This window comes from Leptonychotes weddellii, chromosome 2 (genome assembly GCF_054177405.1).
Source record: "Leptonychotes weddellii isolate Sample4059 chromosome 2, ASM5417740v2, whole genome shotgun sequence".
In the NCBI taxonomy this organism is placed as follows: Eukaryota; Metazoa; Chordata; class Mammalia; order Carnivora; family Phocidae; genus Leptonychotes; species Leptonychotes weddellii.
The window spans coordinates 47,433,054-47,454,093 of NC_138370.1; the positions used below are offsets into that span (position 1 = coordinate 47,433,054).

The 21,040-nt window shown below is 34.7% G+C and overlaps 1 protein-coding gene across 2 annotated transcripts in view; it reads right to left on the bottom strand.

Annotated features, from left to right (window-relative positions):
* The window catches only part of GALNTL6 (polypeptide N-acetylgalactosaminyltransferase like 6), a 956,008-nt gene that overhangs the window by 569,368 nt on the left and 365,600 nt on the right, over nucleotides 1-21,040 (bottom strand). For both annotated transcript variants that reach the window (XM_081810998.1, XM_081810995.1), the window contains one exon: nucleotides 17,830-17,996. In XM_081810998.1, the coding sequence (XP_081667124.1) occupies nucleotides 17,830-17,996 (167 nt within the window). The remainder of the gene's footprint in view (nucleotides 1-17,829; nucleotides 17,997-21,040) is intronic.

Sequence of the window (21,040 nt, forward strand, 5' to 3'; positions counted from 1 at the left end):
CCCCTCCTTTATTTTCTCTCCTAAAATGAAAGGTATCAAAAAAAAAAAAACAACACTGTTATCTGTCAGGTCTCACACGTTTGGGCATCCTATAACGAGGGGCTTTGCTCCTCTCTGCTAGGAATTGTAGGGTGTTAATTTTAAAGCTTAAATCTCAGAAACTAATTCTAATTCCTTAATGAAAACCTCGTGGAAGTCTTCATGTACTGGGTATGTACTTGAGAACTTTCATGTCTGTTCAATTCATCTACACGTGGTAATCAATCACTTAACATCTGAAGCTGCCAAGGTGTTACTTTTTTTAAATCCTAAGAAAAGCAGAAGGAGTATTTTATGTATTTATAAAAGAGACAACCTAAAAATAGGTCAAAATGTGTCAATAGGGCAATTACAATTATATTATTCATATTCTTAATTGAATGAATTTAAATAGTTATAACTGCTTTTGTAGTTTGTATCTATAGATAAATCTACTAGACTTAGCAAACAATATAGTAGGATACAAGTTAGATTTGAAATTTTTATCTGAAATTCAAATTTAATTGATATACTGTGCTTAACCTGTCAGCCAGATCTATACAAAGCCTTATCAGAAAACTATATACATGTAGTTTCTACATGACCTTAAGTAATATGGATATGGAATATAACCTTTAGTAACCAAAAGGGGAAAAAAAATCAGAAAATCTCCCATAAGCCATAATAATCACCAAAACACATGCTGTCAAATTATTTCATATTCACCACCAGCAGGTTTCAAGTTGAAATGAATGTAGATGAATTGCTGCTTTTTCACAGTGATATAAGGCTTATCTCAGTTTTTTGACAGGGCCTCACATAACAAAGCTCCTAATGGAAGCAGAAATTGTCTTCAATTATACCCTGTGTCTAAAGGTGGGTCAGCCTAGCTTTTTAAGCTCTTAAAATGTCTCTGATTTTTGTCAGGGTTATCAAATTAATAGGACTCAATGAACTTTTATCCTTACTTAAAAGTTAAAACTTGGAGGAAAGCACTACATACATTATGATTTTTTTTAAGCTTTCCCATATTAGGTTTGGAGATGAAATCACAAGTTTATGCATAAGAAGGAATTTGAAGAAGAGCAAGACAAGGATTGAAATTGAGGTGCATTGCAACTATGAGCGCTACAGGAGTTCTGACACCTGATTTCAGAAATGGATGGGGGTGTTTTTAAATTCATCATTTATTAATTTATTTAATGAATATTAATTAAGCATCTACTATTCTATATCCTAGGCAGTAAGGACACAGCAGTGACAAAAAAGAGCAATTGTGTCTACCCCCCATGGAGCTCACAGTCTAATGTGGGGAGATAGGCCTACACATGCTACTTTAATTTGAATAAAAATTGTTCTGAAAGAAAAGTTTCCTATGTTTCTTTTTCACATATATAGGAACTATATATTATATACTTGTTATATATAATACATATTATAATTATACACAATATATAAAATATATATTACATATGATATATAATTACACAAATATATATATATAAATTTATCTCATTCTGTTCATTAATTGAGCATTATTATTGTATGTTTTCCATTCCATTTGATTAGGAATAATCAGATAGGAACATATTCTTCTGCACATTTTTTATTTAAAGTTCTGAATCTTTATATATAACATCAGATCAAATATATTCAACACATGTTCTTTTCTTCCCATCCCATGCTATCTTGCCACTGAGACTCAGTGTTAAAGGAAGAAATGTTATTTTCTTTCAAATATAAATAGATCCATGCTCTTGGAATTCAAAATTCCTAGAAATCGAAAGTTTTTCAATCAAATAAGTAGAATTTATTTTGCATTTAACATAAGACTCTTCTGACATTGACCTGGGACAAGTTCTGACCCTGATTTTATTAAATCTACTATATTCTGTTTTCTTGAAATTCTCTCATCTTGGAAAAATCAAATAAAATATTCAAAATAATTAATACCACACCTTAAATTACTTACAAACTCACTCAAATGGGATAACCATATCAATGGGCTTATGAGTTTGTGACGTTTGGAAATCATTATTGCAAAGGTGCAGTTTGTTCCTGGAAGCTCCATTATCTCTGACAAAAGTCAGTATTGTGCAGTAGCAAAGTTTTCTATTCTGCAGAATCTCTCAATCACTTCAATTAATTAAAGGAACTGAAGAAATACACTCACCTAATAGGTGAACCTATTTTCGTACATTTAATTTTAAAGAAGTGAATGATTTCTATTTCCGTGGATGAATAAATGAGTGAACATAAAGATTGATTCAACCAACAATAATTTCAGGACTATGACCCAGACTCAGAAAAAAAAAATTAATATGATAATCCTCTTCTTCAAAGAGCTCATTAGCTGGTAGTAGGCATAGATATAAACTCATATCCAAATAATGTGGAAATTGCAATGATATTGACTCAGACTATTAGTATAGTAAAGAGGAATCCCTGCAAAGGTAGTTGCCAACAACTGTTACAGACCTCTATGTGCCAAGTACTACCTAAGCACTTTACACATACTGACTTTAACACTTACAGCCGCCCTATGAGATGGGTACTATTATCCCCATTTTATGGCTGGGGAAACTGAGTCACAGGTTTTTATTGTTGTTTGTTTGTTTGTTTTAAAGTAAGCTTTTCAAACAACCTCCCGTATAACCTGACGTGGCAGGTTTTCAAGGAAATTGGGCTAAAGGTGTTATACTAGTCTTAAAAGATTAGTTAGAATAAGGGGCACAGAAGGAAAGGAAGTGTTATGGAGATGCATTTCAGGTAGAGAAAACAGGCTTTTAAAAAATCACAGGGGGGACACCTGGGTGGCTCAGTCAGGTAAGTATCTGTTTTTGGCTCAGGTCATGATCCCAGGGTCCTGGGATTGAGTCCAGCATCGGGCTCCCTGCTCAGTGGGGGGCCTGCTTCTCCCTCTGCCTGCAGCTCTCCCTGCTTGTGCTCTTTCTCTGAGAAATAAATAAATAAAATTTTTAAAAAAATAAAGAAAAAAATACAAAATCACAGGGGCAACAAATATATGCTATGTGTCAGTTTGGTTTTGCAATGACAAAAACTGCAAGATAGACTATAGAGAAAGATGAACTGGAGAGCTAATTAATAAAGGGCCTCTTGAGGAAGAGTGCACTTTGCTTGACATGTTAAGGGTGGGAATTTGTTTAGGCCTTCACAAAAGAGAGGTACTTTGGACAGGGACCCCTCATAATTACAATTTTTAAAACATTTTTTAATTTAAATTCAATTAATTAACAGATAATGTATTATTGGTTTCAGAGGTACAGGCCTGTGATTCATCAGTCTTATATAATACGCAGTGCTCATTACATCACATGCCCTCCTTAATGTCCATCACTCAGTTACCCCATCCCTCCACCACACACCCCTCCAACAAACCTTCAGTTTGTTTCCTATGATTAGGAGTCTCCTGTGTTTTGTCTCCCTCTCTGGTTTCATCGTTTTATTTTTTCCTCTCTTCTCCATGATCTTCTGTTTTGTTTCTTAAATTCCACATATCAGTGAGATCGTATAATTGTCTTTCTCTGATTGACTTATTTCGCTTAGCATAATACAATTTTTAATGGTAGTTGTACAGCTTCAGAATCATCTATATGAAATCATAGAGACACCAAAGGCCTATGAAGATGGTATGTTTGTTCTTTGTAAAGGTTTACAGGATCTTTCCACCACTGTGCTATACCTATTCAAAGGTAACAGTTTTATGAGGATGGATGGAGGGAGGTGGGCAGCGTGGGCTAAATGGGTGGTGGATATTAAGGAGGGTACTTGTTATGATGAGCATCGGGTGTTATATGTAAGGGATGAATCACTAAAGTCTACACCTAAAACAAAAAAAAAAAAAAGGAAAGAAGGAAGGAAGAAAGAAGAGGTAACAGTTTTAAAGGAAAGAAGCAGTTATTTAATAATTTCTAATAATCTAAAAAACATAGATATTAATTCTGTACTCAAATTTGCCAGAGCTAGAATTAGAGGTCATCTACTTCAATTCCACCCTTTTATAACAAAAACAATAATGGCCAAAACTAATTGAGTGCTTACTTTGTACCCACTCCAGTTCTAATTGCTTTCCATGTAGAAACCCAATTTCCCAATGAGTGTATGACAAGTGAGATAACTAACTTGTTCATGGTTACAAAGCCAGTAAAGGTAAAGCCACAGTTCAAACCTAGGATGATGCCCAAATAAAGTACTTAACCACCACTACTCATGACAGAGAAAGAAAGGTAGAGTGCCTTGCTGATATGTTTGGTTGATTATCAGAATGAAACATGACCCAGGGTCCCTTCCTCAAACACCCTGCCCCATTTGCTTTGCTTTTCTTTTTTAAGATTTTATTTGAGAGAGAGAGAGAGGGAGAGACAGAGTATGAGATGGGGGAGGGGCAGAAGGAGAAGCAGACTCCCCACTGAGTAGGGAGCCTGATGTGGGGCTCCATCCTCCTGAGGCTCCGGGATCATGACCTGAGCCAAAGGCAACGGCTTAACCCTTAACCAGGGCTTAACGGACTGAGCCACCCAGGTGCCCCTCATTGTGCTTTCAATTCGCATTTCCTGATGACTGATGATGCCGAGAATCTTTTCATGTGCTTATTTAAGGCCATCTATATACTCTTTTGTGAAGTGTCTTTTCAAGTCCCATTTAAAATATGAAGTTTTCTGTCAATTTGTTATTGATTTGTAGTAGCCATTTTCTGCACCTTCTGACTCACTGTTGATAAAATAATTAACCACATTTTCGGACACCAATTGAGGAACATGCTGACATTATTCATCATGCATTGACTTGGCAAAAGCTTATTTTGGGTTCAATTTTGACCAGGTATAGCACCGACTGTCATAAGCATTTTCTCAATCCTACCAGGTATGAAGCCCAGCACTAATGTGAGGTACTGCGGCAATTTATTTTTTCACTGGGAACATTGGACTTCAGCAACCTTGTAGATTTTCCCTGATCTTAAAATGGAAAGCAGCTTAAAGAATTTGAAAAGATTATTTGCTGTATCTGTTACTAGTGATGCCTTAGAATGTCTCTTGCCAGAAAAGCAACTTCACCATACTAAATCATCAGAAACACTCTTTTTTTTTTTTTAAAGATTTTATTTATTTATTTGAGAGAGAGAGAATGAGAGAGAGCGAGTACATGAGAGGGGGGAGGGTCAGAGGGAGAAGCAGACTCCCTGCCGAGCAGGGAGCCCAATGCGGGACTCGATCCAGGGACTCCGGGATCATGACCTGAGCCGAAGGCAGTCGCTTAACCAACTGAGCCACCCAGGCGCCCCCATCAGAAACACTCTTGACCTACAGTACCAACGGTTTTAAGTTTAACATAAAATATTGCTACTTTGCAGTATAGACTGACAGTTTTCCCTAAAATTAGCAGAATGGGTTACATTTTTAAATTCTGAACTAGGTAAAAACAAATTCTAGATAAACCAAGTGGCCATCATTTCTAAAACTTAAACGTGTTTGACATGATACATTCATTTGCTATGCTATTTCATATACTGTCCTTGATCATCTGGTATCAATACAGAGTATGTTCGCTCCGTTCGATTATAGGGAAAGAGAGAGGAAGAAAATTAGGCCATGGGCCAAAGAAATTGAATGCAAGTTTCTATACAGGGCTTGACAGTAAATACCTCTGGCCTGCAAGAGAATTCAGTCTTTGACACCTGGACCTGAGCTGCATTCTTTCACATAACAGATTTGCCTTCTTTTGGATGACAGTCTTATAAATGGAGTTTTATTTTAATTGGGTGTCCACTTCTATTCTCTTACAAATTCTACCTACTAGTAATATCCCAGTTTCTTCTAAGAACAGCACAATCGCAAACAGTTCTGAAGTAGGTCATTCAGTCAAATGCAGTCATCCTTCTGATTTAAGTCCCCTCCTTTTCCTGTCCTCAGTGAAGAATACCGCATGATTCCCCTGTGCTTGGTGATTCAATTTTAGAAATTAATCATCAGTTCCCTGATCACTAGTAAATGTGGACTTATTATAACTCAGCAACAATGCTATTCATTTAGAAGGAGCAAGTCATCTGTACCATACAAATTAAAAGAGTTGGCAAGAGCTCCTTTAAAATTCTGATTTACTATACAGAATATAGGATATTTTTGAAATCTGTCATGTCACTGTAGATGAAAATGTAGTTTTCTAGATATCATATGGCTAGATATCAAGGTAGTCATCATTAAGTGGACCTTCTTTATTGGTACCATAGGCCAGCTGTAAGAAAGCACTCCCATAAGAAAAATGAATATATATTAGAATATATACATCATTTAGGAGCTTATAGCTTTTAGTATAGCCATTTTGGCTTATTGCCTACTGGTTAGAAGCTGTAGATATCTAAATATAGACTTGGATCTTGGGGATTATACATCCATGACTCTGCTCATCAGTATGACCTCTTTTGATTCATAAATCCTTTTGCAATGAGGGGCCTATGTGGTTTTAGAAGATGACCACATCATCTATGGTCTTAGGTAATTCATCAGGACTGCCATGTCATTTGGCTACTGGTGCATAGGGATCTTGAGTAAGGGACAACACACAAGACTAGCTAGCAAAAACAGTATGTCAGGGATTCCCAGAAGCTTACCATACCACCAAGAGTCATCTTGCTAGGACATCTTTTGGACTTGACTTGATATCCATTTCAGTGGAGGCACCTCTACCCATGCATGTCTCACTTTTCATAGAGAAGTGTGATTAAGGGGCACATATAGGCTGCTTGGTGTCAAGCAATCTGTGGTAATCGCCGATGGTTATAGGAGTGACCTAAGAAAACTATATGCCCTGTACCTGGGATCCAAGGAGCAGTATGATACATTGGGTCTCATGGGATATTATATTAAGGTCACTCCTGTGGGAGAAGGAAGTTCCAGTTCTAAGAGAATCTGAATTTGAAAGTCATACCACCCACTGGGATAATGTTTCATTAATATCTAATAAACCTGTGCTCACTCATAGTACTTAATGTATCTCTTATTACTTAAAACATATAGCTGCAATTACTTTAAAATTTTTCCAAAGATCAAAAACAAGTGCACTCAACTTTGGAAACTGAAATTTGTCTTTTTGTACATATAGACATTTTTTGTCTGACTCGAGTCTTGGGAAGTTATTTCCTTCATCATCATTTCATGAAGATTATTCATGGTTAAAAGATAGATGTTGCAATTTCTTTGGGCATGTAGCAATGGTTTAGATCTTCAAGCATGAACTTATCTGAAACAGTCTCAGATAATCCTGCTATCTCCTCTCTGTATTGGGTGACTTATTTTTCCTACACTTTGCAGTTTAGAGACAGTTTTCTTGAGTAAAAAAAAAAAATGAAATTATATCTTGTTGTATCTATAATCTCCTCTCATATCTAATCCTTTCTAAGTTTCCAAGACCTATAAGTGACAGAGTTGGGACTTGAATTCAAGACTCTCTAACACCTAAGCTGTTAACTACTCACTATATTTCTACCTGTCCTGTGAGTTTATAAATTTACAATACTCAATAGTGTAAAATAAATAAATACTTCCTTTTCTTCATAGAGTCTTTATTTTCTAAGAAGCAGTGTTTCAACTTGGCAAAACCAGAGCGGGGGGAAATGTAACCAATCTGAAAAAAAAATCAATTGCTTAACTTTGATTTCAAACCCCAAATATATCCCCATTAAGTTGGAAATAGCCTTCATAATCCTGAAGAAACATATGCAAAAGTTAAAATGATAAGTTACAGAGTTAGAATTTATTCAAGATAGAATATTTAACTTTTTTTCATTGCCCACTATAGCATTGGGGTCAGCATTTTCTGTTCTGTGAGGCAACCATTAGTTTGTCAAGAAGCTTATGGATATATATATTCCATATAGAGTTCTTCATCAGGTTTTAGAAGACAAGGCAGAAAAAAAAGGAAAAAGAAGTGATGTTTATCCAACTGGTGTGTAATCCAATGGCAGATATTTGCCCAGCCATGTCCCCCTTCACTCCCAGCCTAGCTTCTGTCTGTCTCAGAAAGACTCTTTGGGGGACATTTTGCACTAGCATGATACTAGGCAATCTTGCAAGTGTCTTGGCTTCTACACAGTGAAGGAATTTTTTTAGAGTACCTAACTCTGGAATGATACATCCAGAATGCAGATATAATCTGATGACCTTCAGGAGTCCAGTCTAAAACCCATTCACTTACCTCAATAAGTTCTACTTTACATCAGTCTATGAAGCTACATGAAGCATATTTGTGTTTTATGGCCCTTTTGACTACTTTGTGAGCCCTTGAGAATGTTAGAAACCCTGTTTTCTCCGGGAAGGAGGCTCTGATTGGCCGTCTATAGTCCTAGAAGACCATTATGGATACTGGAATTTGTATGTTCAAGTCATTATTATTCTCATGAATTCTCCATTCCAATACTTGTGTGTACACAGTGAAATGATAAGTTTCTATTATGATCCTGATCCTTAGGCTAAAAAAAGGGTAATAAATGAGATGCAATTATTTAGAGTGTCTACATAATTGTAGTACAGTTTTATTAAATTAAAGATAGTTATCAGAATGGGTCCAGTTTCTCAGAATTAGATGTCTGAGAAAACTACAGAGAGAAAACCTGTATAGCTAAGCACAAAACCCATACATTTTAGTTTTGTCTGGCATTTATCTAAGTATATAAAATGGACCTAGTGTGTGACCCAGGAGGTCACCCTTCTGAGTCTCCAGTCATTCATCTATAAGACGTTACAAATGTACCATGTCACTTACAAATTCCTTCATCTCAAAGATCTTAACATTCTAATGTGGAATTGTTCCTCAGTTGATAGAAAATACTTAATTTTTATTACAATTTTGTTAAAACGGTTTCATAAACACACATGCATTTGATGTTTAAAATCTGTCAGTCTAGGGGCACCTGGGTGGCTCAGTCGTTAAGCGTCTGCCTTCAGCTCAGGTCACGATCCCAGGGTCCTGGGATCGAGTCCCACATCGGGCTTCCCGCTCTGCAGGAAGCCTGCTTCTCCCTCTCCCACTCCCCCTGCTTGTGTTCCCTCTCTCGCTGTTTCTCTCTGTCAAATAAAATCTTAAAAAAAAAAAAAATCTGTCAGTCTATCAAAGACCTTGACTATTTAGAGATTAATAATTTTCTAAGTAAATGTTGTAATTCAAGATAAAGGAGTGAGAAAAGGAGTGCAGGAAACCTCAATTAGAATGGAGTCAAAAATCCTCCAAAGGGGCGCTGTCACTGGCATGCCATTGGTTGAAGACTACATAACCAGCAGGAAGAAGAAAGGTAAGAATTATCTTGGTAAGGGCAGACACTTTTCAGATAGCAATTTCATTTCCTGCTTTTAAGAAAAAAAAGGAGTATCTCTAAATGCCCCACCAACAACCCAATAACCACCACTTGCAGCCAATGAGAAACCACCACTTGCAGCCAATGAGAAACCACCACTTGCAGCCAATGAGAAACCACCACTTGCAGCCAATGAGAAACCACCATGAGCCCAAACTCTTGTCTTTCTCCAATGAACTTTTGTTTAAAACAACCCTCCTCAGTTTCCTCCTAAAACCTAATAAAGGCTGACCTTCCCTTTGTCTCTTCAGACTTGCCTATGGTTTACCATAGTTGGCTTGTCCTGAACTGTAATTCTTCTGCTATTCCCAAATAAACTCATTTTGCTAGGAAAGTAACTGGCTATTTTATTTTTAAGGTTGACAGGAGGAAATATTTGTGCTTTTTTGCATTGTGTCAATGCAGTGATTTTTTAAAAATTAAGAGCAGATGGATATTTAGACATCAAAAAGAGCTGCTTGAAATACTGAACACTGTATTATTAAAACTCACCAGCTTAAGTTTGCTGACAAGAGGAATAATCATAAAACATAACCTTTTATTTCATTAGAGAAAGTTATGTCTGCCCAAGAACTGAAGCCCAACATCCATAAAATGATTTCATACAAGTGACATCCTACTCAAAACAGCTGTCTGCAAAGAAAACAAATGGGATTTAATCTGCCATAAAATGAATTGCACAATTTATTTTTCTTGAGGAAGTCATGCCTTTGTGACATCGGCGAGCTGTAACAGTTTTGCTTTGAAAAGAAGCATCTCTTTCTATGCCAAACCCATATTAATTTAACCATGTGGAGTTTTCCTCCAAAAAAGCAGGTCAGCTTATCCACCACCTGATGATGGGAGTTGCTGCCCTCTACCTTTAAAAGCACTGATTTCAAACATGAGCCCTAAATAATCATTCAATCCAGAGATAGATAGGTCTTAAGATGCTTATTTATTAAGGATGAAATATGTAAAAATTGTCACTCAGCCACTTAATGACCTACAAAAACTGGCAATTTCATATGCTTCAAACTAATATTTAAGAAGAGAACAAAACTGCAAGAGAACAAAATGATAGAAAAATGACAGGTAGCTGAGCCTTATCATCTCTTCAAAATAAAAATATTAAAAAAAAAACCTTAAGAGAGACTCATAGAGCAAATATAAGTACTTATAACCCCCCAACTGACTGACTACACTATAGGGTCATTTTAAAAGACATCTCACAATAGAGCTAGGGTATACTATGGTATGTATGGCCATGGTTTTAATTTGTTTATCCCATTCATTTACGTACACAAAATATTTTTTAATGATAAAGGAAAAGAAAACAATAACAAAATTTTCAGCTGTGAAATTTGTTCTAATATTATATAATCTAACATACAGTGCAACCAGACAATGAAACTTAGGTTGTACCTCTTCATTCTTTTATGTGTTTTTCAAAATACTTATTTTTGTGTTCAAAATCAGCTAAAAGAGTTTCATCCCGATGACTACATTCTCTCAAAATATATTCTCACATTCTACAGTAGAACATTGTAAAATAGTTTTTGTTAAAACTAACTACATAAAGTATCTATTTGAATGGAAGTTTCCACAAGCATACCTTTGTAAATTAAATATAAATCCTGCTGAAACTGAAATTAATTTAATCAAATTTTAGGTATATTATTACTTTCTTTAGAGGACAGAAGAATAGAGTCCCCATAAGAATCTTTTGCAGTGTTCCGAACCTACCAGGGCCAGTGTTATAAAGGCTATTTCATACAACAATTCATTAAGAATAATATATGCCTTTAGAGTATCTCAAGGTCCTTTATTTTAGTCTACAAAATAAGCACCTACTTAAACTAGGCTTCTACTAGAATAAATAAAGGATTCTAGTAGTAATCAAGAGGACTGTAACATTCCTGAAAACTGGAGAGATTATTCACATTTGTTATACAGAAGAAAAAGGACACAACAAAATGCTACTTTAAACATAAAGGCAAAGGTAAGGCTCAACAAGAATACGTAACTCTCATTAGCTTTGTCAGATAAACTGTTTACATAGACATGTACATCATGTGAGATTAGATTTTTAATTTAAAAGTAGAGAGATAGAAATCCCAAAAGCGCTTTGCCTTCTGAGATAGATTCTATCAAAGCATATTCTGCCACTGATGGGTAACACTCATATTTTATGAATACAAAAAGATTTTTTTATGAGTTAATTTTGTATTTTGTAACTTTCAAAACTTACTCTTGTAGGTTATAAGCTCATTTTCCTCTGACCTTGAGAACACATTACTGTTTTACATTCATATTTATGACCCTAGGATATGGTGCCACTCTGTGTTTTGATTCCCTTTCAACAGCAAATGCTAAACTAATTGGTAAAACAGAACTCTTTTATTAAAACTATGCATTTCGGCATGAAGCAACATGATATTTAAATTTATCAGCAGAAATCAGAATAGCTTTCTTTCAATTCATGAGCAGGTGATGCTGAATTTCTAAACAGAAAAATATACTGTTGTATTTTACATTTTCTTAGTTCCTCCTACTACTTATTAGTACTTAATATTGTATTTTGCTTTTAAAGTACAATTATCCTTACAATTTAAAATATGAATATCAAATCTAAACAATTCCACAGTTCATCACAGTGACTCGCTCTCAATAAATCTGAGACATAAAAATTGCATGTTTCATAGTCTAGTGGAGTATCTGATGGAATACCGGCACTAAAACATTTTTGTTGACTGTCACCTCAGAATCTTTATATGCACTTTAGTGTTAGTATTTTATCACATAAAATAGAAATCCACTATCATTCTTTATCTATTTTACTACCTTTTCACACTGATGATATCTTCCAACTTCGAATAGTTGTAAAACGTGTGCTAACTGATTTGTCTGCTTAGGGAAACTTTCCTTAATGTCCATTTAGAGACTACTTGAGTAAAATAGAACCAAATTCAAGACTCATCATGACCATTTGTGAAGTGATTTAAAATATTCCCACCACTTGAAAGATGCATAAACACTTTCAACCATGTAAGAATTGGGTATTTTTATGGTAATGTGGATCTTTAAAGAAATTGCTTTGCTATTGGTTGATTATATGTATTTTTCTATATGAATATTTCTATATATATTATAGATATATAGATACATATTTCTTTTCCACTTCCTGAAGTTAGCATGGGAATTATTGAATGATTCCAAAGCAAAATAGAACTACAAAATGTTAGGAAAAGGAGAAAAATTGGGAAGAGAGGGAATAATGGTAATAACCTGAAATTAAACATAAAATGCTATAAAATGAATTCATCAGAAGGCAGAGCAAATATCTACAAATTTGTGAAAATGCCAAAATCTATCAAAGGAATGTAATGATAAATGTAAAATTAATATCTAAAATAACGTAGGGATAATGCTATAGGACTTCCATCACAACCTTTTCTTTTTTTTTTTTAAAGATTTTATTTATTTATTTGAGAGAGAGAGAGTGAGAGAGAGCATGAGAGGGGAGAGGGTCAGAGGGAGAAGCAGACACCCCACTGAGCGGGGAGCCCGATGTGGGACTCAATCCTGGGACTCCAGGATCATGACCTGAGCTGAAGGCAGTGGCTTAACCAACTGAGCCACCCAGGCGCCCCATCACAACCTTTTCTTAAGGATTTATAAATCCAATATCAATTGCACACTAAACAGTAAAAACAAATAGAAAAATTTGTTTATAATAATATACACAAAAACCGGGAAGTTTTAAAAATTATGCTATTTATGCATTCATACTACTCATATTACTTCAACCCCAATTTTGAAATACATGAAAGTTATTCTGAAGCTTTGATTTTCATAAAAAGTACACAAGGATCATGTTGACATAAAGATTCTGATATATCTGGATGGGACCTGAGATTCTGCACTTCTAATAAGCTTCAACGTGGTGCTGATGCTTCTGGTCCGTGGACCATACACTGAGAAACAAGAATTTAAGCTATCCGCAGAGAAGTACACTGGATTTTTTCAAAGTTGTTGGCTTTGCTAGGTTGGGAGGATAGTTCTAGTCTCTGATTTTCCCTCTAACTTGTACATGGAGCATAACAGGTCTTTTTGAAACTGAAATACTCAACTCCTACCCTTCCTGACCAGGAGGTTTAGAACAAGCAGGGGCAGGAGAGAGTGAGTGTGTGTGCACCTGTTTGGAGTGTGTGTGCATCTATTTTGCATCTGTTTGCAACGGTTGTACCTTCATGCTTGCATTAAGGGAAGGGTGTCAGCAACTCTCCTGTGACTATCCTAATGTGAACTTGCATTCATCTAAGCACACAAAGTTTAGAGAATTGTCAGGTTCAAATATGCCCTCTCTCTGAGGTTAAGCCCCAGCTTATTTCACACATTTCAACATTTTCCATGTGGATGCTGTTAAGGTTGCCTGGAATTTGGAGATAAGCCCAGGATTAGTTCTGCTTTAAAGTCATCATGAAGCCTTGTTATAGGCCTCAAGTTAAGTTGTTAAATGTATTTCTGAGAACTTACTGGAAAAAAAAATAATCACATTCACTAACTGGTAAGCTTCAGGTAGCAAAACCATAGTGCTGTTGTTGAAAACTTACCTGCAGGCCTGTACCTTCATGTTTCTGTAGACAGAGGGCTTCTGATAGGAGGCTAAAGCAACATTCCCTTTACCAAGCTTGCTTTAGGAAGAATATCAAAACTGAGAACTGCTGGAGAGGACATGCACTGGTTTGGGTTTTGTTTTGTTTTTTCTTTATAGCGGGGTCAACACTATTCAAGCAGATTTTTAAAAATCATTTTGTAATACTCAAAATTATTCTATAGTTATAAAATACTTTACTATTTTTTTTTCTCTATTGCTATGAAAACAACTACTACAGAATTTGCCAATTACTAGAGGGCTTACATTTTTTGGAACTCTGAATTCCAAGTGATATTGAACTGGCGCTATTAAAATAGCTAACATGTTGGTTCTTCTTTTTTTATTTCTTTTTTTTTCTTTGCATATGTAGCTATTCTATTAACCTAGAAGACATAAAATATAAGGCAGTAATATTTGATTGTCTTGTCAAAATTTTATTGCAGAATAACCAGAAAAGCTCTAATGCAAAGGTATTTAGATGCATATTGACCAGACTTGAAAGTGGAATATATTTCTGAAAATAAATAAATAAATAAATAAATAAATAAATAAATAAATAAAACATTTCAGAAATAATTTCCTAAAGGAAGCTAAAAAATACGAACAAACAAACAAAAAGAACCCTATCTTCCTATACTTTAAATTTTGACTGGCCTACTTAGTGTGATTTTTAAAGAATTGGTGAAAAAGACCCTACATGTTGCAGGCTTACAATTTCTGGGTTGTCAAAAAATGTATAAATATACTTTAAAATATAATTTTTCACAGCATGTGTAGAGATAATATCAGAATGAAAGGAGCAAAAAACTTCTCTGTCTTAGAATCTCTGTAAAGGAGATGTTCTAAGATATCGTCCTTCTTTTATAATGGAGAAAATAAACTTGAAAGGAATTTTGATAAACATTCATGTAAGGCCCCTCATGTAATATAGGGAGGTAACATGCTCTTTTTATTCTCCTTTTGATGAACCTCTAGAATGTAATTTTTCTTCCACATCTGTAATAAGTTACTTGCTGTTTGGTAAAATTTGATTTTTTTTTAAATGTTAAAGAAGTCTTAATTTTTCTAACATGCTATGAATTACCACAATTTGTCTTCTCATGCCCTCTGACTTCTGTTGGTTCTGGAGATGATAGATAGGTAGATAGATGATAGATGATAGATAGATAGATGATAGATAGATAGATGATAGATAGATAGATAGATAGATAGATAGATAGATAGATAGATATAGATAGACAGATGATAGAGATTCTTGTGGACTAGATTTGATTAAATTAAGAGGATCACCACAAAGAAGTATGGAGACTATTTATATTATAGTAGTAGGGGAATATTTGATGAGTAGAAATCAATAGTTGAGAGCAATTACTCTCCTTTGCAGTGCACCATTCGCTCAACCATCCAAGGTAGGTTTCCATCCTGACCTATCTATGAGGAGTTACTTAGATAACTAAGGACTTATCTCCATTTTGATAAAAAAAATTTGAGACACAGAATTCATTAACCTGATGTCATATAGTTAATAGTTGGTGTTAGAATTCTAACTTGTATTCATCATGTTAATGTTCTGTATTTCCCATAATTCAGGAAGCAGGACTGATGCTTGTTAAGTCCGCCTATTGCCTCATATTCTGTCACATGAGATTTTTAAAATCTCAAACAAAAATCTGGAAGAACAATCTTTCCTATTCCATGCAACTTTAGAATTATGACATATTCTAAAAGATTACAAAAGTATTGTTATCACTTATTTTTTTCAAAGTTTATTTTTACACATATCAACAGGTTAACATAATGAAAAGCAATATTCAAATTTTTTTAACCTTTTGAAAGTTTAATGTTCATAAAGTAACACTTCCAACTTGATAGTTCATAGGAAGAGAAATCTCTAAATTAAAGACTTACTAGAACTTTAAAAATCTTTGTTATCCTTAAAAATGTCCGATAGAAAAGTCAAAATCACCATTACTATCCCAAATAATCCTTTTTCTGTTGTCTTACTTCTTTTACACTAATCACATTGACAGTCTTCTGTCATTTACTTGCCAGTTAACATTATATGCAGAAAGATAGTCCATCAAAGTTGCTACTGTACAAAAGATGACAGTGATGTGAAGTCAAGACAAATGTAGATGGCACTACTTTCTCCCTCTTTAAAGATGTTCAAGTGAAAAATGCATCTGAGAAATATTCAGCAAAAAATGCTCTATAAACCACAATTTTCTGCTACCAAGTGCTTCCTACTATATTATCCCCAGGTCAAAATTCTGCTGTAATGAACAGTTTACTAAGACAAAGTTAATTATGTAGAAAATGCTCCACAGGTACACTATCTTATTTCTCTTAGTACCAGTCAACCACAAAAGACCACTTTTTTGGTGATCACAGATCTTTATGCCCCCTTTTCATTCTTTTATTTAAAAGGAAACTTTAAAGTTTTAGCTTTAATGCATTAAAATGCTTATTTTTAGCCTGAGGTATAATGACTACCTTGAAATATTAGCCTCGATTAGAATAAAAAAGACATCAGTGTGTTATTTAAATAAATTTTTAAGTAATAAATTTCAGTTTTAGATACTGCCTTGCACTATTGAGTAGTATTGAGTACATATCTACCTAAGCAAGGCACGGCAAAAACTGCTTTGAAATCAACCTAAATTACCAAGTTGGTAGTTTATTACTTTAATAGAATGATGTTAGACAACCTCATTTTTGTCATATAAACTTCAAAACATGATATTAGGTAAACCATGAATAAGTATTTGAAGTATATCATTAAAGACTGGAACTCTGTTAAAGAAACCGTTAAGATTAACACACTTTTTTACAGAATCTTTGGAGACTAGGAAGAAGCTGACATTTTTGTTGCAAATGAAATTTCCAAAACTTCAACTAACCCATTTGATTTCAAGATGCATAAGGATAATATGCAATTAAATTCTTTTACTGCCGTTCTTTTTTACAGATACACAGTACAGTTAAGCAGTGCTCCTCCATGCAATGAAATATAAGGTAGAACACTGTATTCCCAAGTAGATGAACATCAGTAGAAAAGGTTTCCTCCTATCCACTCACATCTGCCAAAAAAAAGAAACTTTACCTTCCCCACAGTATTAACAATTCTCACATTCAGACCAAAGATGATGAATGAAGTCCTAATCTCAGGAAACTGTCTATAATTTTCTTCTCCTGTCTTTTATAAACCATAGCATGTTCCTCAGAATGGTAGAAATATTAAAACTTATGTCACATCATCAAATTTTCTGATACATACTGAACTTTTTGGTTATTGTTCAGATATGATAAAATAGCTAGAATTGCTAAGTAAAAATACTTGTGTTACTTACAATTTCTAGTATTTATAAAGTAACACAAGCACAGCCCAGAAAATGTATCATACTTGTAAGTAATAGAGCAGATGCCTTTCAGAAACAGGAACAGATTTTATAAATCTACTGGAATATTTCCCCATTCATATGTACTTACAATAACATAATTTGCAGTGTTTGTCCTGACGCTGAAACTGGAATTTGAGGCATTTCGCCAACACCTGTCTAATTTACAACAGAAATGTAATGCAAATTTCTTATAGTTTCCCAAACAACACCAATACCTTCTCATCCAGTTTCTTTTGCATTTGGCCAACATTTTATGAAATCACAGCCTAGTCAAAACTTCGTAATTACCTTCCAGATAAAATCAGAAAGAAACATCACAATAATCTTCTGGCTTTTTTTTTAAGCCTGAAATGATTATGTAGGTAATAACAGAACCAGATAAAATACTATTAACTGTATCTTACCTCTATCACTGAAGTCATCTACCAGAATGATTTCTGCTATCAGACTCTCTGGGGTTCGGTTAATTATACTGTGGATGGTACGCAGGAGTGAAGTCCAACCTTCATTATGAAATGGGATAATGATGCTGGTGTTTGGAAGCCTTTCAAGGTACATCTTGTGCTTACAACTAGAGATGATAGAAGAAGAAAAAAGCAATGTCAAAAACGAAACTCTGCTATTTACTCACTGTTATCAAACATCTGTGAAAACTAGACTTTGTCTAATACTTTTCCAACCAGAGCTTGTACATAATAATTACTCAGTTCATTCACGGAATTCACTAATGATCCCTTTCACATGTGCTCTTAATGAAATAATTATTTATCCTTTTTTGTATCAGGGACTCAGACACTAGGTACGAAGTGCACTGAAACATGTTCTTGTTGATGTAAACTTTTCCTAATGTTACCTAATAGCGAGAAGAACAAATTTTATGGGTCAAAATTGTTTCCACTTAGTACACCATTAAGGTTTAGATGGGTTTCCTGGGAAGTTCTGGAAATCCAACTTCTTTAATAATTATGCTTAGTTAATCAGTTTGGGTTGTGGTGTGTTTCAATGGCTGGGCAACATTTAAGCTCTACAGGGAAAAACACAGTTTTACAATGAAATAAATGAAGAGTTCATCTTAAATAAGCATATACTGATACAACCACATAATGAGATTACATTAAGATCCAAACCCAGACATTATCACATTTCTAGTGGAAATTATAACCAGAAATCCCACGTTGCTTTAGTCATTATGAAAAAAATTTGAGATGCCAAAAAGAACGTAGACTTTAACTTTTGGCATTGTTAAAAACAATTTACTATGTGTAATTGTTATTTTTGCATATTTATGATCTATTTAATTAGTTTCTAAGCCACACAGAGGCAGGAACCTGGTCTCAAATCTCATTTACTTCCTAGTTCAGCAAGTTGACCAAGCTTTATTGAGGGTGATGAATTCACTTAAGTTTGTGAAATCTTTGAGTTACTTTAAAACTAAAATAGAGTAAAATTTCAATCAGTTATCAAATTCAGTGATTTTCCTGATATGGATAACTTGAAAACAAAAAACAGAGTGGAAATCTAGAAATAGTTTCAATTTTTTTTTTTTAAAGATTTTATTTATTTATTTGAGAGAGAGAATGAGATAGAGAGAGCATGAGAGTGGGGAGGGTCAGGGGGAGAAGCAGACTCCCTGCTGAGCAGGGAGCCCGATGCGGGACTCGATCCCAGGACTCCAGGATCATGACCTGAGCCGAAGGCAGTCGCTTAACCAACTGAGCCACCCAGGCGCCCGAAATAGTTTCAATTTAAATGCAGAAACATCTAATGCTTTAGCTTTGGCCAGGATACTGGCTACTATTTAGTCTAGACAAGGAAACAAACCATAGCATGACTTGAAGTATGCATAGATTCTACCAGATGTATAGAAATGCACCAGAATATTCAAAACATTACTTAAAATATTTTTTCCCAATCAGTCATTTCAACACTTTATTTTACTATGATCTTAACAGGATATATTAAACATTGCTGTGGATCTCCAACAAAAGTTGCCTTACAGCTTGGGAAAACATGACAATGCAATTAAAGCCAACAAAACTAACCATCCTAGAAAATAAAATTAAATATTTTAGATAAATAATTTGAATACACAAATATAAACATTTCCTTTTTTCTTCTGTCCATTTATTTCAATTATTTAATCTCAGAATTTATTATTTGTAACAATATCTATAAAACAAGTAGATTTTAATGTTTTTAAATATGATGAAAAGAGTTGGAAAAACACCAAAGTCATACCATGAAATGGGCATTAAGTGCTAGAAAAAAATCTGAGATTCATTTTAGGATAACTCAGAATGGTTAAAAAAATATAATAGCATATGAAACAGATCTGTGAGTGATTTCCAAGGAAGTATTGTGAGATGGATGCTTTCACATATAATGCACAAGTCCGGAAAAGAGTGCTAAAGTAATTCAACACACCTGCTTATAATTATGTAGGGCCATCCATTCTTCTCAACAAAGACAAAGGCCCAGATAACTGTGCTTCACTATATCACTATTCAGGATAATTGCACCTACTTGTGCAAACCATCATACCTAACAACGCAAATGGGAATGGAATTGATATTCCCAGAAAGGCAAATTATTTTTCAAACATTAAGATGAGACATTGTACATATCACTTGCTTATTAATTAAATAAGAATTGCATTCAGAGCAATACCCTATAAGCAATCAATAGTGATGTTTAACAGCTCTCTACTAATCTATTCAGAAAATAGGCAGACAAAAAGACGCAAGACTGGTCCTATGCAAATAAGGCTTTCCTTCATAAAAATGTTTTCAATAATTTCTATCTCTGTGAGCTCAAACTTTTACCACACATAAGATGTGAAAATATCTCTTCTATTCATTCATTCACTTAAGTTACAATGATCTACTGAGGTTTGATATAAGCCAGGATCCAAAATGGAGAAGAAACAATCAGCAAAACCTAATCCCTGACTTTAGGACATTTACAATGTAATAGCAGATACAAAATAGAGAGTTACAGTTTTAAACTTAAATTTGGAAAGTGCTGCAGAAATTCAGGTGAGAGCGAAAGGTGGCCTGTAAAGACAGGTTCAACATATATTTAGGAATACAAATGACATGACTTGGTAACTATCTAGGAGAAGTAGTTTAAGGAGGACTCCCATGTTTTGGACATAGGCGATTGATCTTATGAAATACAGACTTACATTAGAGCAGAGTGTGTGAGGAGCACATCTCAGGGGTGCAAGGCTTGAGGGTGAAGATGAGTTGAATTCTGATCACATTAAGGTTGAAATGTCAAATATCCTGTTGAACACAGCAATTATATCTATGGTATACACATCTATTTGTCTATGTGTGTATGCATTTCTGTATGTATGTGCATGTATATGTTTTTGGCTCAAGAAAACCTCCGTTTTACTGGAGGAACAGGCTTGTGAGTGATAGGATGTAGCAGATGGTACCAGTGGACCACCAAGTGTTATTTAGCATTCACCAGCCCAGTACATGCCGAGAGGATCCTTTATAAATACCTGCAGATTGCCAACCGAGTGCTTTCTCTCATCTCTGAACAAAGGCAGATTAGAAGTTCTGGGGGAAATTAATGTCCCCCTGAGCATGTATCAACCAACAAAGG